Source organism: Aotus nancymaae, unplaced genomic scaffold (genome assembly GCF_030222135.1).
Source record: "Aotus nancymaae isolate 86718 unplaced genomic scaffold, 86718_ANA_hifiasm-v0.15.2.pri h1tg000016l, whole genome shotgun sequence".
Classification (NCBI taxonomy): domain Eukaryota; kingdom Metazoa; phylum Chordata; class Mammalia; order Primates; family Aotidae; genus Aotus; species Aotus nancymaae.
In genome coordinates, this window is record NW_026988428.1 from 65671174 (window position 1) to 65684299 (window position 13126).

The 13126-nt window shown below is 54.4% G+C and overlaps 2 protein-coding genes and 1 long non-coding RNA gene across 3 annotated transcripts in view; 2 read left to right on the forward strand and 1 right to left on the reverse strand.

Annotated features, from left to right (window-relative positions):
• The first annotated feature begins 355 nt into the window (after positions 1 to 355).
• LOC105731167 (uncharacterized) lies at positions 356 to 8779 on the forward strand. Its single transcript, XR_001110658.3, has 2 exons — positions 356 to 1583; positions 4030 to 8779. It is a non-coding gene; the product is annotated as an uncharacterized LOC105731167 (long non-coding RNA).
• On the reverse strand, positions 4116 to 13060 carry ENO2 (enolase 2). Its single transcript, XM_012472797.2, has 12 exons — positions 12974 to 13060; positions 11761 to 11857; positions 11200 to 11295; positions 10985 to 11043; positions 10609 to 10678; positions 10033 to 10166; positions 9585 to 9807; positions 8365 to 8562; positions 6007 to 6208; positions 5625 to 5733; positions 5389 to 5447; positions 4116 to 5072 (listed from the first exon to the last, which is right to left on the reverse strand). The coding sequence occupies exons 2-12, from the start codon at positions 11843 to 11845 to the stop codon at positions 5003 to 5005; spliced, it is 1305 nt and encodes a 434-aa protein (XP_012328220.1). The 5' UTR covers positions 11846 to 11857; positions 12974 to 13060; the 3' UTR covers positions 4116 to 5002.
• Positions 12528 to 13126, forward strand: part of SPSB2 (splA/ryanodine receptor domain and SOCS box containing 2) — a 36553-nt gene continuing 35954 nt past the window's right edge. Inside the window, exon 1 of the mRNA XM_064377494.1 lies at positions 12528 to 12755. The gene's annotated coding sequence lies outside the window, so the exon portion shown is untranslated. The remainder of the gene's footprint in view (positions 12756 to 13126) is intronic.

A 13126-nucleotide genomic window follows, 5' to 3' on the forward strand; every position in this document is an offset into this window, starting at 1 on the left:
GGCCCGGCGCGGGGCTGCGGACGGGCTGGGCGACGCGTCCGGCGACTAGCACAGGAAAGCGGGCAGCGAAGGGAGGGAGCCTGGGAGAGGGGGATGGGAGAAGGGAGGAAGAGGGAGAAGGAGGGAGCGCGGAGGAACGGAGGAGAGAGGGGCCAGGAGGGAGACGCGAGGGAGGGAGCGCGAGGCAAGCCGCGAGCGGGGGAGGGGGAGCCGGAGAGGGGGAGGCGCCGCGCGAGTTGGCCGAGGCAGAGGCCGAGGGGGCCGGGGCGCGGGGAGGGCTCGCCGCGGCGGAATGTGGGGAACCCGCGGGCCCGGCGCGGGAGAGGGCTAGGTAGGAGGGGCTGTGGGTGGTGAAGGTGGATGAGGGGAGGCTGAAGTTTGGGGGCGACCGGGTCTGTGGCGAGGTGAAGTGGGAGGAGTTTGGGGGATCCTGGGGTAGAGATTGGGATAATGGGATTGGATTGGAAAGATGGAGCTGCCTGGGGGCTTTGTGGGTGCCTGGCGAGAAGTGAGAGAAGCTTGGGGTGAAGGGGTTTCTGGCAGAGGTGGAGCCAGATGGGTTTGGGGTCTGTTACCAGATAGAATGAGATGGAAGTTTGGGGTCATAAAGAGGGAGCAAAATTGCAAAGATGAAGACATATATGGAAGATGGGGCTTCTGGAAGACAGTAAGGCGTTTGGGGGCAATTCGTGTTGGGAAAAGAATCAGAAATGTAAGAATTGGGGGGTGGGAGCCTGAAAGAAAGCTGGAGAGAGAGAAGTCCAGAGGAAATGTCAGTGAGGAGAGAGGAAGAAACTCGAGGAACCTTAAAAAGGCATGAAGGAGGTGGCCCAGGTGCCAATTCTAGGGGAAATGGGTTCTGGGTGAGAAAGGAGGGCTCTGGACAGGAAAGGAGGGTGGGAGACATGGGGCTAGCTGGATTCCGGGGGTGGGGCTCTCAGTAGAGGTGAGGAGGGTTTCCTTGGGCAGACAGAATGGGAGAGGGGGGATAAGATTGGGTGGAAATGTAAGCTGAACAAGGCCTTTGGTCGCGCAGTATGGAAGAGGAAAGATCATTGATTGGAAAAGAAAATAGAGATAGGGCCAGATGCGGTGGCTGACACCTGTAATCCCAGCACTTTGGGAGGCTGAGGTGGGCAGATCACTTGTCAGGAGTTCGAGACCAACCTCGCCAACATGGTGAAACCTAGTCTCTACTAAAAATACAAAATTAGCCGGGCATGGTGGCACATGCCTGTAATCCCAGCTACTGGGGAGGCTGAGGCGGGAGAATCCTTGAACCTGGGAGGCAGAGGTTTCAGTGAGCAGAGATCTTGTCACTGCACTCCAGCCTGGGTGACATAGCAAGACTCCGTCTCAAAACAACAACAACGACAAAAGAAAATGGAGATGGGAAAGGAGGGCAGTTGAAGGAAATGACAGATGGCAGGGAGTGCTGACAAGCCCATAGGTAGATAAGGGATACAGCTTGGAGGAGTGAGACACCATCCTCAGGCCTTCCATCTAGTGGCACCTCCATTTTCCTTCTCAAATCTGTTGAAAGTCATCACTGAAGATCCCCTGGGTCACAGAGAAGCAGTCAGGTGAGGATTGGGCTTAATATGGACCCAAATCCCTAGGTGTCCTTGTTCCTCAATCCCACTTGTTCTAAGGTGGAGACAGTCCCCACTATAGACTGCAGGCTCCTCCCAACCCTTCCCTCTCCCTCCCCTGCTCTCCAGGTAGCCTCTGGCAGTCAGTCTACCACCAGCACCTCTGCCAGTCCACCACCAGTTCCTTCTCCTGGGCTCCCTCCTGGCCCTACACCAAGCAGCAACATCTCCCAGGACAAAGGACACAGGGTGATTTTTGGCAGCAGAAATTGGGAAGGCCAGAGAATGGGAGGGAAGCAGGCTGGCAAACAGGAAGAGCTGGAGCTGGAGTATGGATTGGGAGCCCTCAGTAGCGCTCCAGATTTGGGGTGGGGGTCAGGTACTCGTGGGGCCAGTCTTGCTGGAGGCTAAGGGTGGGCCCTGAACTGACAGGATCCCACCTGCCTTCAGGGAAGGAAGGAGGTTGGCTCTGGAGCAGCTCAGAAGGTTTTGTCTCACAATTCCTTGGGCCAGATTTAACCAAGTTCTGGGAATACTCAAAAGCTCTAAACAGATTCCAGAGCACTGGGGAACTGGGCACAGGAGCGGGAACACTTCCTTGGCCTGGGAATGAGTCATCACTCTGAAGCGCCTTGAATTGGTTGGCACTCACTTTACCACTCCGTGCACACCTTCCCTGCCCCCTCCCAGGGCCTCCCTGAGACCAGGCCAGCTCCTGGTCTCCCTGGGCGCCCCGACTCCTTTCCTCTTGCTCTAGGATAGCTCCTGTTCCTTCTCCCCACCCCCGGCTTTGTTCCAGGACTCCCCCTTCCCCCTCACATTCTCTCCCCATTTCATTTCCTCTTTCTGCACTACTCACTTCAGTCTCCCACTGGGCCTTGGCCCAAGCCCTTTCCAAATCCCTTCCAGGCTGAGCTCTTCTCCCTTGTTTTTTAATCACTAAGGAACGGGCTACGATGAAGACTAAAAGAAAAATTTAGGGATGTGTGGGGTAGGCCATGGTGAGAGTCACAAAAGAAACCAGTGTCTCCCCTCTCCCATTCCTCCCCTACCTGTCAGCCAGGCTCAAAGTCCAGCTGCAGTGAACATCACACAGGCACACCCCCTGCCATCCCTCACCCCAGCTCTCTCTCTGGCTCAGCCCCCCACAACCCACTGGTCTCCAGGCAACGGCACAAAGGGAAAGTGGAGAGAAGGGCCTGGGAGGCCCGGGCAGAGCTAGCTGTAACCCAATCCAACCCCAGTACTTTGGGGGTGGGAGCCCAGACTGTCAGAGAAGGCGACCTGGTGAGGAGGGAGGAAAGTAAGGACAGAGGTTAAGAACTAGCCTCAACCTAGAATGGTCCTGGTCAGTCTGGGAGTTACTAAGGTAGGATGGGTTATCATGGACCCCAGAGAAAACTGAGAGGCACAGACAAAAGTACAGGAAACCCCAAGGGAGGAAGAAAGGGACACCAGGAGATAGGAGAAAAGGGAAAGATGAGATGCTCACACTGAAATTAAAAGGCACAGAAACGGAAAGGGGGCATGAAGCTCTTTGAACTGAAAATGGCTGAGGTGTCAGGGACCCAGGAAGGAGGGCAAGAAATGGGCCCTGTCCACACAGAACTAGAATCCTCTTTCAGTCCTCAAGCTGCGCAGGATAGCAGAGGGAGCCAGGACCAGACCATAGCAGAAGCAGAGTGGGAGGTCCACAGGAGACAGCCTTGAAATTCTGCCCGCTTGGCATCCAGTATGGCGTCCTGCAAAACTCTCACTCCCTCTAGTGGCTAGATCCCCCACGTGCAGACCCTACCTGTGGGATGCAACCTTGCATCCAGGCCACTAGGAAGGGATTTGTTCCCGTAACTGGTACCTAGGCTGAGCATCTCAACGCTGAGGCCTCACAAGAGTTAACGAGTTATAGCTAAGGAGTAATATGTCTCTAGCCCCACACTGGAACCCTACTATTTGTCTGACCTAGCCACGGGTCTGTGAAGCAATTTTGTTCCTGAATCTTCAGTTTATTGGAGGGCTCCGTTTCCTTAGGTCCTTCTCTGTGCTACCTCCAGAATCATTCTTCCCTCCCATTTTCCCATCTTGCAGTGGTCAATGGCCATGAAGTCCTGTTCCATTCCAGAACCAGCCAGGATTTTGTTGGTAGAGGCCCAGTACAGGAGCTGGTCCAGTCCACAGGCCCTTTGGATGTGAAAACACCTTAGACCCCCTTTCCCCCAAAATGCACACATACATACACACACACACACACACACACACACACACTATTTTATGCTTTTAGGGGCTCCTGAACCCCTTAATTCACCTGGGCCTGGGAGCCAAGCCTAATGCTAAGAAAGCAGGGGCCACATGTACCCCGCCTAGCCAGAACAGGGTAGGCAGTGCTATCATCTTGGCCCCATTTGTTCAGTTTGTCTTCCTCTTTTTGTGTCCTCCCCAGCTCTGCTATCCAGTTTTACCAGCTTCCAGGTGCTCCATCTTCTCTCCCCTCATATGGACTAGAGTAAGACTCCTCAGACACAACAGTGCACGGATTCAGACTTTAATGATGGTGTTCATTTCAGTGCCACAGAGGTGGTGGCAATTGTGGAACGTGGCATGGGGAGTGAGAGGTTGCTCTGGTGCAGCTGGAGGAAGAACAGGGAAACCAGGTTTGGGAGAGATGTATAGAGGAGAACTCCCCCAGGCACAGCCTCCGCTCTGGACCAACGCAGGCTTCGGTGAGTACACACAAAGGAACTGATGTCCAGGCCCTTTCTATGACCCTTCCCATTCTAGCAAAACCTCCCACCCCAGTCACTTTGGGATCTACAGCCACATGAAATACAGACACATCGTTCCCTCAAGTCAGGCCAATTTTAGGCCATAGAGTTATGCGGAAATGATGACTTAATGGAATGAATGAAAAATAAATACAATAAATAAATACATTAATGCCTTAGCCAGGCATGATCACACCCAGCACCCATCTCCACCCCAGCACTGCACACAGTTCATGGCTCATATGCAACATGGAAAACACATGGGACAGGAGCAAAGCACAAGGGACACGTGGTCCCTCACTAACACCTCAACACAGCAACCCTGATGCTCCCATCACAGACGCTGAGCATTCTTCCATGGACCCCCTTTAGAATCCTCATTCACATTTCTCGTTTTTGAGGGAAGAGAGAAAGAGAAAGGGAAGAGAGAAAGTGGAAAGTGCGGACCCCAGCGAGTAGAGCCCAGAAAGGAGGGCGAGCAGAGACAGCAAGAGGTCGGGTAAGCCAAGGAGCAGCCGGAGCAAGTCAATCAGGGAAGTTCTGGACCCCCTGGGGCTCAGGGGATCTCAGAGGGTGAACTATCACAGATCAAGACAGCAAGGTTCCAGGAGGATGAGACAGAGGTTCCACGTCTCCAGGCAAGCAGAAGAATCACAGCACACTGGGATTACGGAAGTTATGTCCGGCAAAGCGAGCTTCATCCCCCAGCTCTTCCTCAATTCTGAGAGAGATGAACCACAAAGGAAGTGGTCAGGGATGCAGGAGGATCCTACTTCTCTCTTTAGGGGTCCCCCAGACTCCAACCACCCCCCCCCCCCCACCTGCTTTTGTGTCCTGCCCCAAGGCTGAGCATTCCCTGGCTTTCCCATGTGATCTCTGGGATCCATCAATCAGGCCATCAGTAAACCCAGAAAGCAAAAACCAATATTAACTGGAAATGCATTGTTATCCAGGCCCTGGCGCTAGAGATGGTCCAGCAGGCAAACGGGGCCTTTAGCCCTCTGGGCCAGGGGCTCCCATTCCCCAGGGACTCTCACCTCATAAGCTGGTTGTACTTAGCCAGACGTTCAGAACGGCATGGGGCGCCAGTCTTGATCTGAAACATTTAAAAGGATTTGCAGCTTAGTGGCTGCCTTCTCACCCCTGAAAGGAGACTTCTGCTCTCCTGAAACTCCCCTGACACCCTCAAATACCTGGAAGGAGAGACCAGGTGGGTGAGCTAGAACCACCAATCCCACAGAGTTCCCTTCACTCCCCAGGCTGTATCACTCACCTGGCCTGTGCACAGCCCCACCACCAGGTCGGCAATGAATGTGTCCTCAGTCTCTCCTGAGCGATGACTCACCATGACCCCCCAGCCGTTCTCCTGGGCCAGCTTGCACCTGTATCCACACACAGCACTGATTCTGCAGCCCTCGAACTGGGCATTCTCTTCCCAGCCCCAGCCTTGGTCTATGTCAAGAAACATCTCGGGGAAAGCTATCTGGGAGGGGAGCAGAGACTCAGGTGTGGAGGGGCAGAGGTGAGAGAACTGTGATGACGATTCCCGGTTCCCTGCTCTCTTTGGCAACCCTAGGTAGAATTAGGCTGGAGCACTTGCAAGAGGAGTCTTATAGAAACGGGGCCCACTCAGGAGAAGGCCAGAAGTCACTCACGCTTGGATGGCTTCAGTGACTGAGCCGATCTGGTTGACCTTGAGCAGCAGACAGTTGCAGGCCTTTTCTTCCACTGCCCGCTCAATACGCTTTGGGTTGGTCACTGTCAGGTCATCACCCACAATCTGGATCCCTACATTGGCTGTGAACTTGGACCAGGCAGCCCAATCATCCTGGTCAAATGGGTCCTCAATGGAGACCACTGCAGAGAGAGCACGGAGCGGGTGTTCATCCTCCCTTGGTCTCTACATCAGGCAGACACACACCCCTTTACTCCCTGAAATGAACAGGCCCTTGGTTAACTACACCTGTTCATCCTTGCTAAGACAAATCCCCTGAATATAAGCCTGCCCAGTAGGCTTACATTCTACTTACTCACTGATCTAACTGATTCTCAAGTTGTTTTTTTTATTGTTGTTGTTTGTTTGTTTCTGATGCAGAGTCTCGCTCTGTCATCCAGGCCGGAGTGCAGTGGCACAATCTTGGCTCACTGCAACCTCCACCTCCCCCACTCAAGTGATCCTGCCACCTCAACCTCCTGAGTAGCTGGGACTATAGGTGCGTGGCACGATAACAAATTTTTAAAATTTTTATAGAGATGAAGTCTCACTGTATTGCTCAGGCTGGTCTCAAACTCCTGGGTTCAAACAGTCCTCCTGCTTCTGCCTCCCAAAGTGATGGGATTACAGGCATAGGCCACCACGCCTGGCTCCTGATTTTTTTATTTTATTTTATTTTATTTTTTGAGATGGAGGAGTGCTCTGTCACCCAGGCTAGATAGAGTACAGTGGCGTGATCTTGGCTCACTGCAACCTCTGCCTCCTGGGTTTAAGCAATTCTCCTACCTCAGCCTCCCAAGTAGCTGGGACTACTGGCGCCTGCCACTGTGCCTGGCTAATTTTTATATTTTCAGTAGAGACGGGGTTTCTCCATGTTGGCCAGCCTGGTCTCAAACTCCTGACTTTGTGATCCACCTGCCTTGGCCTCCCAAAGTGTTGGGATTACAGGCGTGAGCTACCGCGTCCGGCCCTGATTCTTTATTTCATAAAACCTTACATGGAGAGGCCAGGCATGGTGGCTCATGCCTGTAATCCCAGCACTTTGGGAGACTGAGGTGGACGGATTACTTGAGGACAGGAGTTCCCTGGCCAACATAGTAAAACCCTGTCTCCACTAAAAATACAAAAATTAGCTTCGCATGGTGGTGCACACCTGTAATCCCAGCTACTGGGGAGGCTGAGGCATGAGAATCACTTGAACCTGGGAGGCAGAGATCGCACCACTGCACACCAGCCTGGGCGACAGAGCGAGACTCTGTCTGAAAAAAGATAAAAACAGGCCAGGCGCAGTGGCTCACACCTGAAATCCCAGCACTTTGGAAGGCTGAAGCAAGCGGATCACCTGAGGTCAGGAGTTTGAGACCAGCCTGGACGACATGGCGAAACCCCATCTCTACTAATAATACAAAAATTAGCCAGGCGTGGTGATGCACGCCTGTAATTCCAGCTACTTAGGAGGCTGAGAGAATCTCCTGAACCTGGGAAGTGGAGGTTGCAGTGAGCAGAAATTGCACCACTTCCATGGGCTGGGTACAGAAGCTCAGTCCTGTAATCCCAGCACTCTGGGAGGCTGATGCAGGTGGATCACTTGAGCTCAGGAATTCAAGACCAGCCATGAGCAACATGGCTAAACCCCACCTCTACAAAAATAAAAAAATAATAAATTAAAAACAAACCAACAAGGCTTCCAGTAGTGACAAGCATTCACAACCTTCTTCACAACCTAGCTTTTGCATTTTCCTGTTCTCACTGCCAGGAAGCCCTTCCTCAGTGCTAATCCAAATCCTTCATTCTGCAATTGTTTATTTTCTTTCACTCTGTTTCAGGAAGATGGAGACCAACTGCCTCCATCCCGGGGTAAAGGCCCTGGGAAGACTTGCAGAAAATATTTCAGTTCCCCCTCAGACTTCTTTCTACTCATACATCAGTCCCAGCTCCATTCAGCATCCACAATTTCATCAATCAAACATACTGAAATGTTCTAGTTCTCTGCTAGATCCAGTCACCCTCTCACCATCCCTGGTTCCTTCCAGAGCCTACCCCATAACCCCAGTAGCTTTCAGAACCTATGACTTTAATCAGGATCTGAGGCAGAACAGATTAGCCACAGGTACCTGCACTTTCACACTACGTACAAAGCCCAGTCTTTGCAGGTGGCTCCTGCACCCTCTCCCTGGTTCTCAGGTTCTTCTTAGGACACCTCCACCTGGAGCCTGAGTCAGCATCCCATAATGGCCAGAGTTGCTGGGACACATCCCTGCCTGCCCCCAGACCTCTCCCTCACGCCGCTTCCTCTCACCAGGATAGTCCCTGACAAAGTCCTGGTAGAGTGCCCCCAGCTGGTCCCCAGTGATGTATCGGGAAGGATCAGCCGGAGACTTGAAGTCCAAGTCATATTTGCCATCACGATAGAACTCTGAGGCAGCAACGTCCATGCCAATGACGATCTTTTCTGTGTAGCCAGCCTTGTCGATGGCTTCCTTCACCAGCTCCAAGGCTGGGGACGGAATACAGTGAGATTATTGTACAAGCAGGAGGGATGGGCGAGGAGGAGGAGGGAAAGAAAAGACAGGGCAGAGGTGGAGGACTGTTCCTGAGAAAAGTGTGTCGGGGCTGCTGTCGGGGTTATCCCCAAGTCTGGGAGGAGAGGCCATCTTCTAGGAACCCAGGGTGGAATTCTGTTAATAAGATTTATTATCTTTGGCCGGGCGTGGTGGCTCACACCTGTAATCCAAGCACTTTGGAGGCCAAGGCAGGCGGATCACCTGAGGTCGGGAGTTCAAGACCAGCCTGACCAACATGGTGAAACCCCGTCTTTAAAAAAAATAAAAATAAAATAAAATAATTTTAAAAAAAGATTTATTATCTTTTCATTGGCATAATGTCACCTAAGCATTTTACACATATGATTTCATTTAATCCTCACACTGATGTCATGAGCTAGATTGTTACTGTTCGCAGAGATAAATTAAGTAATAAAGATCACCAGCTAATAACTCCACAAGTCAAGGTCCAAATAAATCCAGGTAATTTGGCCCTAGAACCTTAACTCTTAAACACTATCTATATTGTTTCCATTTCTTATACAGTTTCTCCCAAGGCACAAAAAAATTAAGGATTCTAGAGGCCTAGGAAGTTGGGGTGGGGACAGGATAGATTTCGAATGGATTCCCTGGATTATGCTATCTCATCAAACTAGGATGCCTACAGAGTTGAATGGTGGGATGAGTCCAACAGGTCACCCAGACCATCTCCCAGTATTCCCAGGGGCTCCAGCGACAACTTAACAGATGCTAACACATCTGGAAATGCAAGTAAAAGACTGTCCCCCTAGGTCTGCATGTGAATTTGGCAGGACCTCTGCAAGCCACTCTAAGAACTGGTACCTTCTGGAGTTTGCAGAGTCTGAGGACCCTCCACGCCTACTCAGGACTTGGTGAAGTGTGTGGCCCTTTCTGATGTCCCACAATAGCTTACCCTATTGTAGCTTAGAGCTGGGAGTGGAACTCTTGGCCTCACCTTCACTGTTCTCCAGAATATTGGGGGCAAAGCCACCTTCATCTCCCACGTTGGTGGCATCCTTGCCGTATTTGTCCTTGATGACTCCCTTGAGTGTATGGTAGACCTCTGCACCCAGTCGCATGGCATCCCGAAAGCTCTCGGCTCCCACTGGGAGGATCATGAACTCCTGCATGGCCAGCTTGTTCCCAGCATGAGAGCCACCATTGATCACGTTGAAGGCCTGGGAAACGCAGAAAGACAGAAGGGTCAAAGAGCTCCTCCCTGCCCGCCCCAGGAGTGTTAACCCAAGATCCCAAACATCCCCCAGCTTCCTGGACTAAGTCTCACGTCCTCATCCTTCCTCTTTACCTGCCCCAATTCACTTTCCTCCCATCATTCCTCATGAGTTGCATGCTCCCTCCCCCACCCACCCCTGGGAGAGTCACAGGCATGGCTCAGTGCTCACCGGCACAGGCAGGATGAGGTCTGAGTTCCCGGCCAGCTGAGCAATGTGGCGATATAGGGGCAGCTCCCGCTCAGCCGCCCCTGCCTTACACACGGCCAGAGACACACCCAGGATGGCATTGGCCCCAAACTTGGCTGAGAAATTATAGAGGAAGGCGCTGAGCACAACGTCCCCTTCTCCTTCTAGCTCCTGCCTCCATCTGTAGTCTCCAAAAGGAACCAGTAAAGGAGACTCCCTCCTCCCTCCCCACCCTTGCCCCAGCAACACCTCATCCATGCTCTCCGGAAAACAGCAAGGGAGAAGAATGGGTGGGGAGGAGGAGATCGGAAACATCCCTGAGACCACAGACTCTCTCAGGCCAGCCCCCTCCTCTGTATGCTATAAAGATCTTCCTTCTGCCTAATGTGGGTCTCTCCTCTGCAGCTAAACTCATCTCCCCTTGCCCTGGCTTTGGGAGGAGGAGGCCGCTGACAGTCATTCCTGAGGAAGCCCCTACAGCACCAGCCCTTCAACTCTCTGTCTGCTCCACGCCACCCCACCCTGATGCTTCCCCACTTTCTCCCAGCCCCGGCTTACATTTGTTCTCAGTCCCATCCAACTCCAGCATCAGGTTGTCCAGTTTCTCTTGCTCCACCACAGAGAGACCCTGAGGGCAGAGCCGCCATCACCCAGGGCCAGGCTGGAGGCTGAGCCCTAAGGCAGAGGGTCCCCTCATTCACACCCAAGCTCACATTTGGCCAGGGTCCAACCAGGTCCCTGGACAGGGGCCTGCCTGGATGAGAGGACCTGAATCCCCATGGGAGCAGAGGGCAGTAAGGAAGCTGTTCCCCACCCTTTCCCTTGTAACCATGATTCCTAAAAGTGGGCCTTCTTTCTCCCCTTCCTCCTGCCCTGCTCCGGGATTCCTTCCGGAACTCTGTCCCTGCTATCCCCAGCAAAGAGCGGGCCTTACTGAGCTGATGAGGGCTGGTGCGATGGTGGAGTTGATGTGGTCCACTGCCTTCAGGACACCTGGGGAGAGGAAGAGGCTGGACTGGGTCAGGCCAGGAGGGACGGAAGGGACAATGGGAGGAGGGGAAGGCATGCTAGAAGAGGACTGGGGACTGGTGTGAGGTGCGGGGATAAGGCTGAGGTGGGGGAGAGTCTGGAAAAGAGAAAGGACCTCACCTTTGCCTAAGTAACGCTGTTTGTCCCCATCCCTTAGCTCCAGGGCCTCATAGATGCCCGTAGAGGCTCCGCTGGGCACTGCAGCCCGGAAAAGACCTAAAGGAAGAACATGGAATGAGAGGGAGTGAAGAGGACTACACTACCGGGCCTTCCGGCTCTAAACTCCTGCCTGCCACATCTAGCTCTCCCCCTACACTGCTCCCTAACATCCCACCCACAACACACACACTGTGAGGCAGATACACGAGAAGTGGCCTCCTCATCCGCCTATCTGAGGCCCCACAGCACAAGTGGAGCCCGCAGAAAGGAAGCTATGCTGGGCAGCACACCTCTGCACACACGCAGGTGCACAGGCAGACACACGGGGGCAGGGCACGCCTCACACGCTCAATTCCAACACAGACCCGCCTACACTGGCTCCCTGGACAAGGAGGATCCAACCCCCACAACCCAGGCTTGTGAGCCTGGCCCAGCACCCCATCCCCCTGGGTATCAGAAAAGGCCCCTGAACCCCGGCCAAACCCAGCCTGGCAGTGGGAAGGCCCCTGCCACACCCATTACCTTTGGCAGTATAGAGATCCACCTCCACTGTGGGGTTCCCGCGGGAGTCCAGGATCTCCCGGGCCCAGATCTTCTCTATGGACATGATGGCTGGGATCTCCTCGGGTAGAAGGGAAGGAAGGAGAAAGATAAGAGGCTTAGAGGGGTGGAGCCTGAGATCAATGGGCGGGGCAGGAGGCTGGGAGGGATGGGAAAGAGGTTACTGCAGTGAGTGGGGGGTGGGAAGGGAGGCGCTGGCTGCAGTCTAGGGCTGTAGAAGGGATTCCCCCTCCCCCTTGGGAAGAGGAGAAGGTCAATGCAGTGAGGAAGGGGAGGTCACTGCAGTGGGGGGCTGGGAGAACACTGCAGTGGGGAGGGGAGGGGCACGACAGTGTTTCCCGCGCCTCTTTACAGCTTGGCCAGCCGGTGGGGTTCCCCTGATCTCCTCAGAGCGGAATGGCTGCCAGGCTTGCATTTCTCCTGGGAGCCAGGAAGAGGATGGGTTGCCTGGGCCTCTATTCCAGAGCCCCATCCCTCCCCAACTTACCCCAGCTGCCAGAACTCTGCCCCCTCCCCAAGCTGCCACTCTCCCAAACATGTGTCCCTCCTCTTCCCGAGAAAGGCGCACATAGTAAAGGAATGGGGGGTGCGGGTGGGGGCTGGGGGGTAGGGGAGAGGGTCCTGGGGAAGGCCCTGCAGTCCCTGGGGGTTGCAGCAGGAAGCGAAGAGGATAAGACCCGGTGGGGTGTGGCAGCTAGCTGGGCCTGTCCCCTGCGCCCCGACAGATCCCCACTTCTTCCATCCTTCCCCCGTGCAGCTGAGGGGAGGAAGCGCAAACGGAGAGGGGCGGCGTGGGGAAAAGCAGTAGAGAGGGGAGTCCAGGGAAAGTCTGGAGGAGCTGAGGAAGGGTGAGAGAAGACATTTCCCCAAACGCAAACCAAAAGGTACGCGCCAGGATAAAAATGCACCGCTGGGGAGGACTCCGAACTTAAGAAACAAATGGACAGAACCGTGAGGTGAGGGCGAGCACCGGGCGAGAGGCAGGCAAGGATGGAGAGGCGCAGTTCGAGAGAGGCGCGGAGAGGGCCAGAACGCGAGGGCCCGGGAGGGAGGGCGCCCAGGAGCAGGCGGCAGAGCAGGTGCGCAGCTGCCTGCACGAGGCGAGAGATGCAGAGAGGTGCGCAGCGGCACCGGGTAGAGGGGGCAGGGGCTCCGGACCCGGCGGGGGCTTCACCTCGGGACTGCAGACTCAGCCGGTGGCGGTGGCGGTGGCGGTGGCGGTGGCGACGGCAGCGCGGAGAAAGCGGGAGTGGCAGTGGCGGCGGCTGCGGCTCCCGGGCGGCGGGCGGGGGAGGCGCCTATAGGGCCGGGCAGGCGCATGTGACCC

Excerpts from the sequence above, each read along its gene's own strand:
- ENO2 (XM_012472797.2), bottom strand. The coding sequence starts at position 11,845 with ATGTCCATAGAGAAGATCTGGGCCCGGGAGATCCTGGACTCCCGCGGG. Across the intron at positions 5,734-6,006 it reads GTCACTGAAGCCATCCAAGC|GTGCAAGCTGGCCCAGGAGA; the intron begins GTGAGTGACTTC and ends GTGTGGATACAG. Across the intron at positions 5,448-5,624 it reads TGGGGCTGTGCACAGGCCAG|ATCAAGACTGGCGCCCCATG; the intron begins GTGAGTGATACA and ends TAAATGTTTCAG.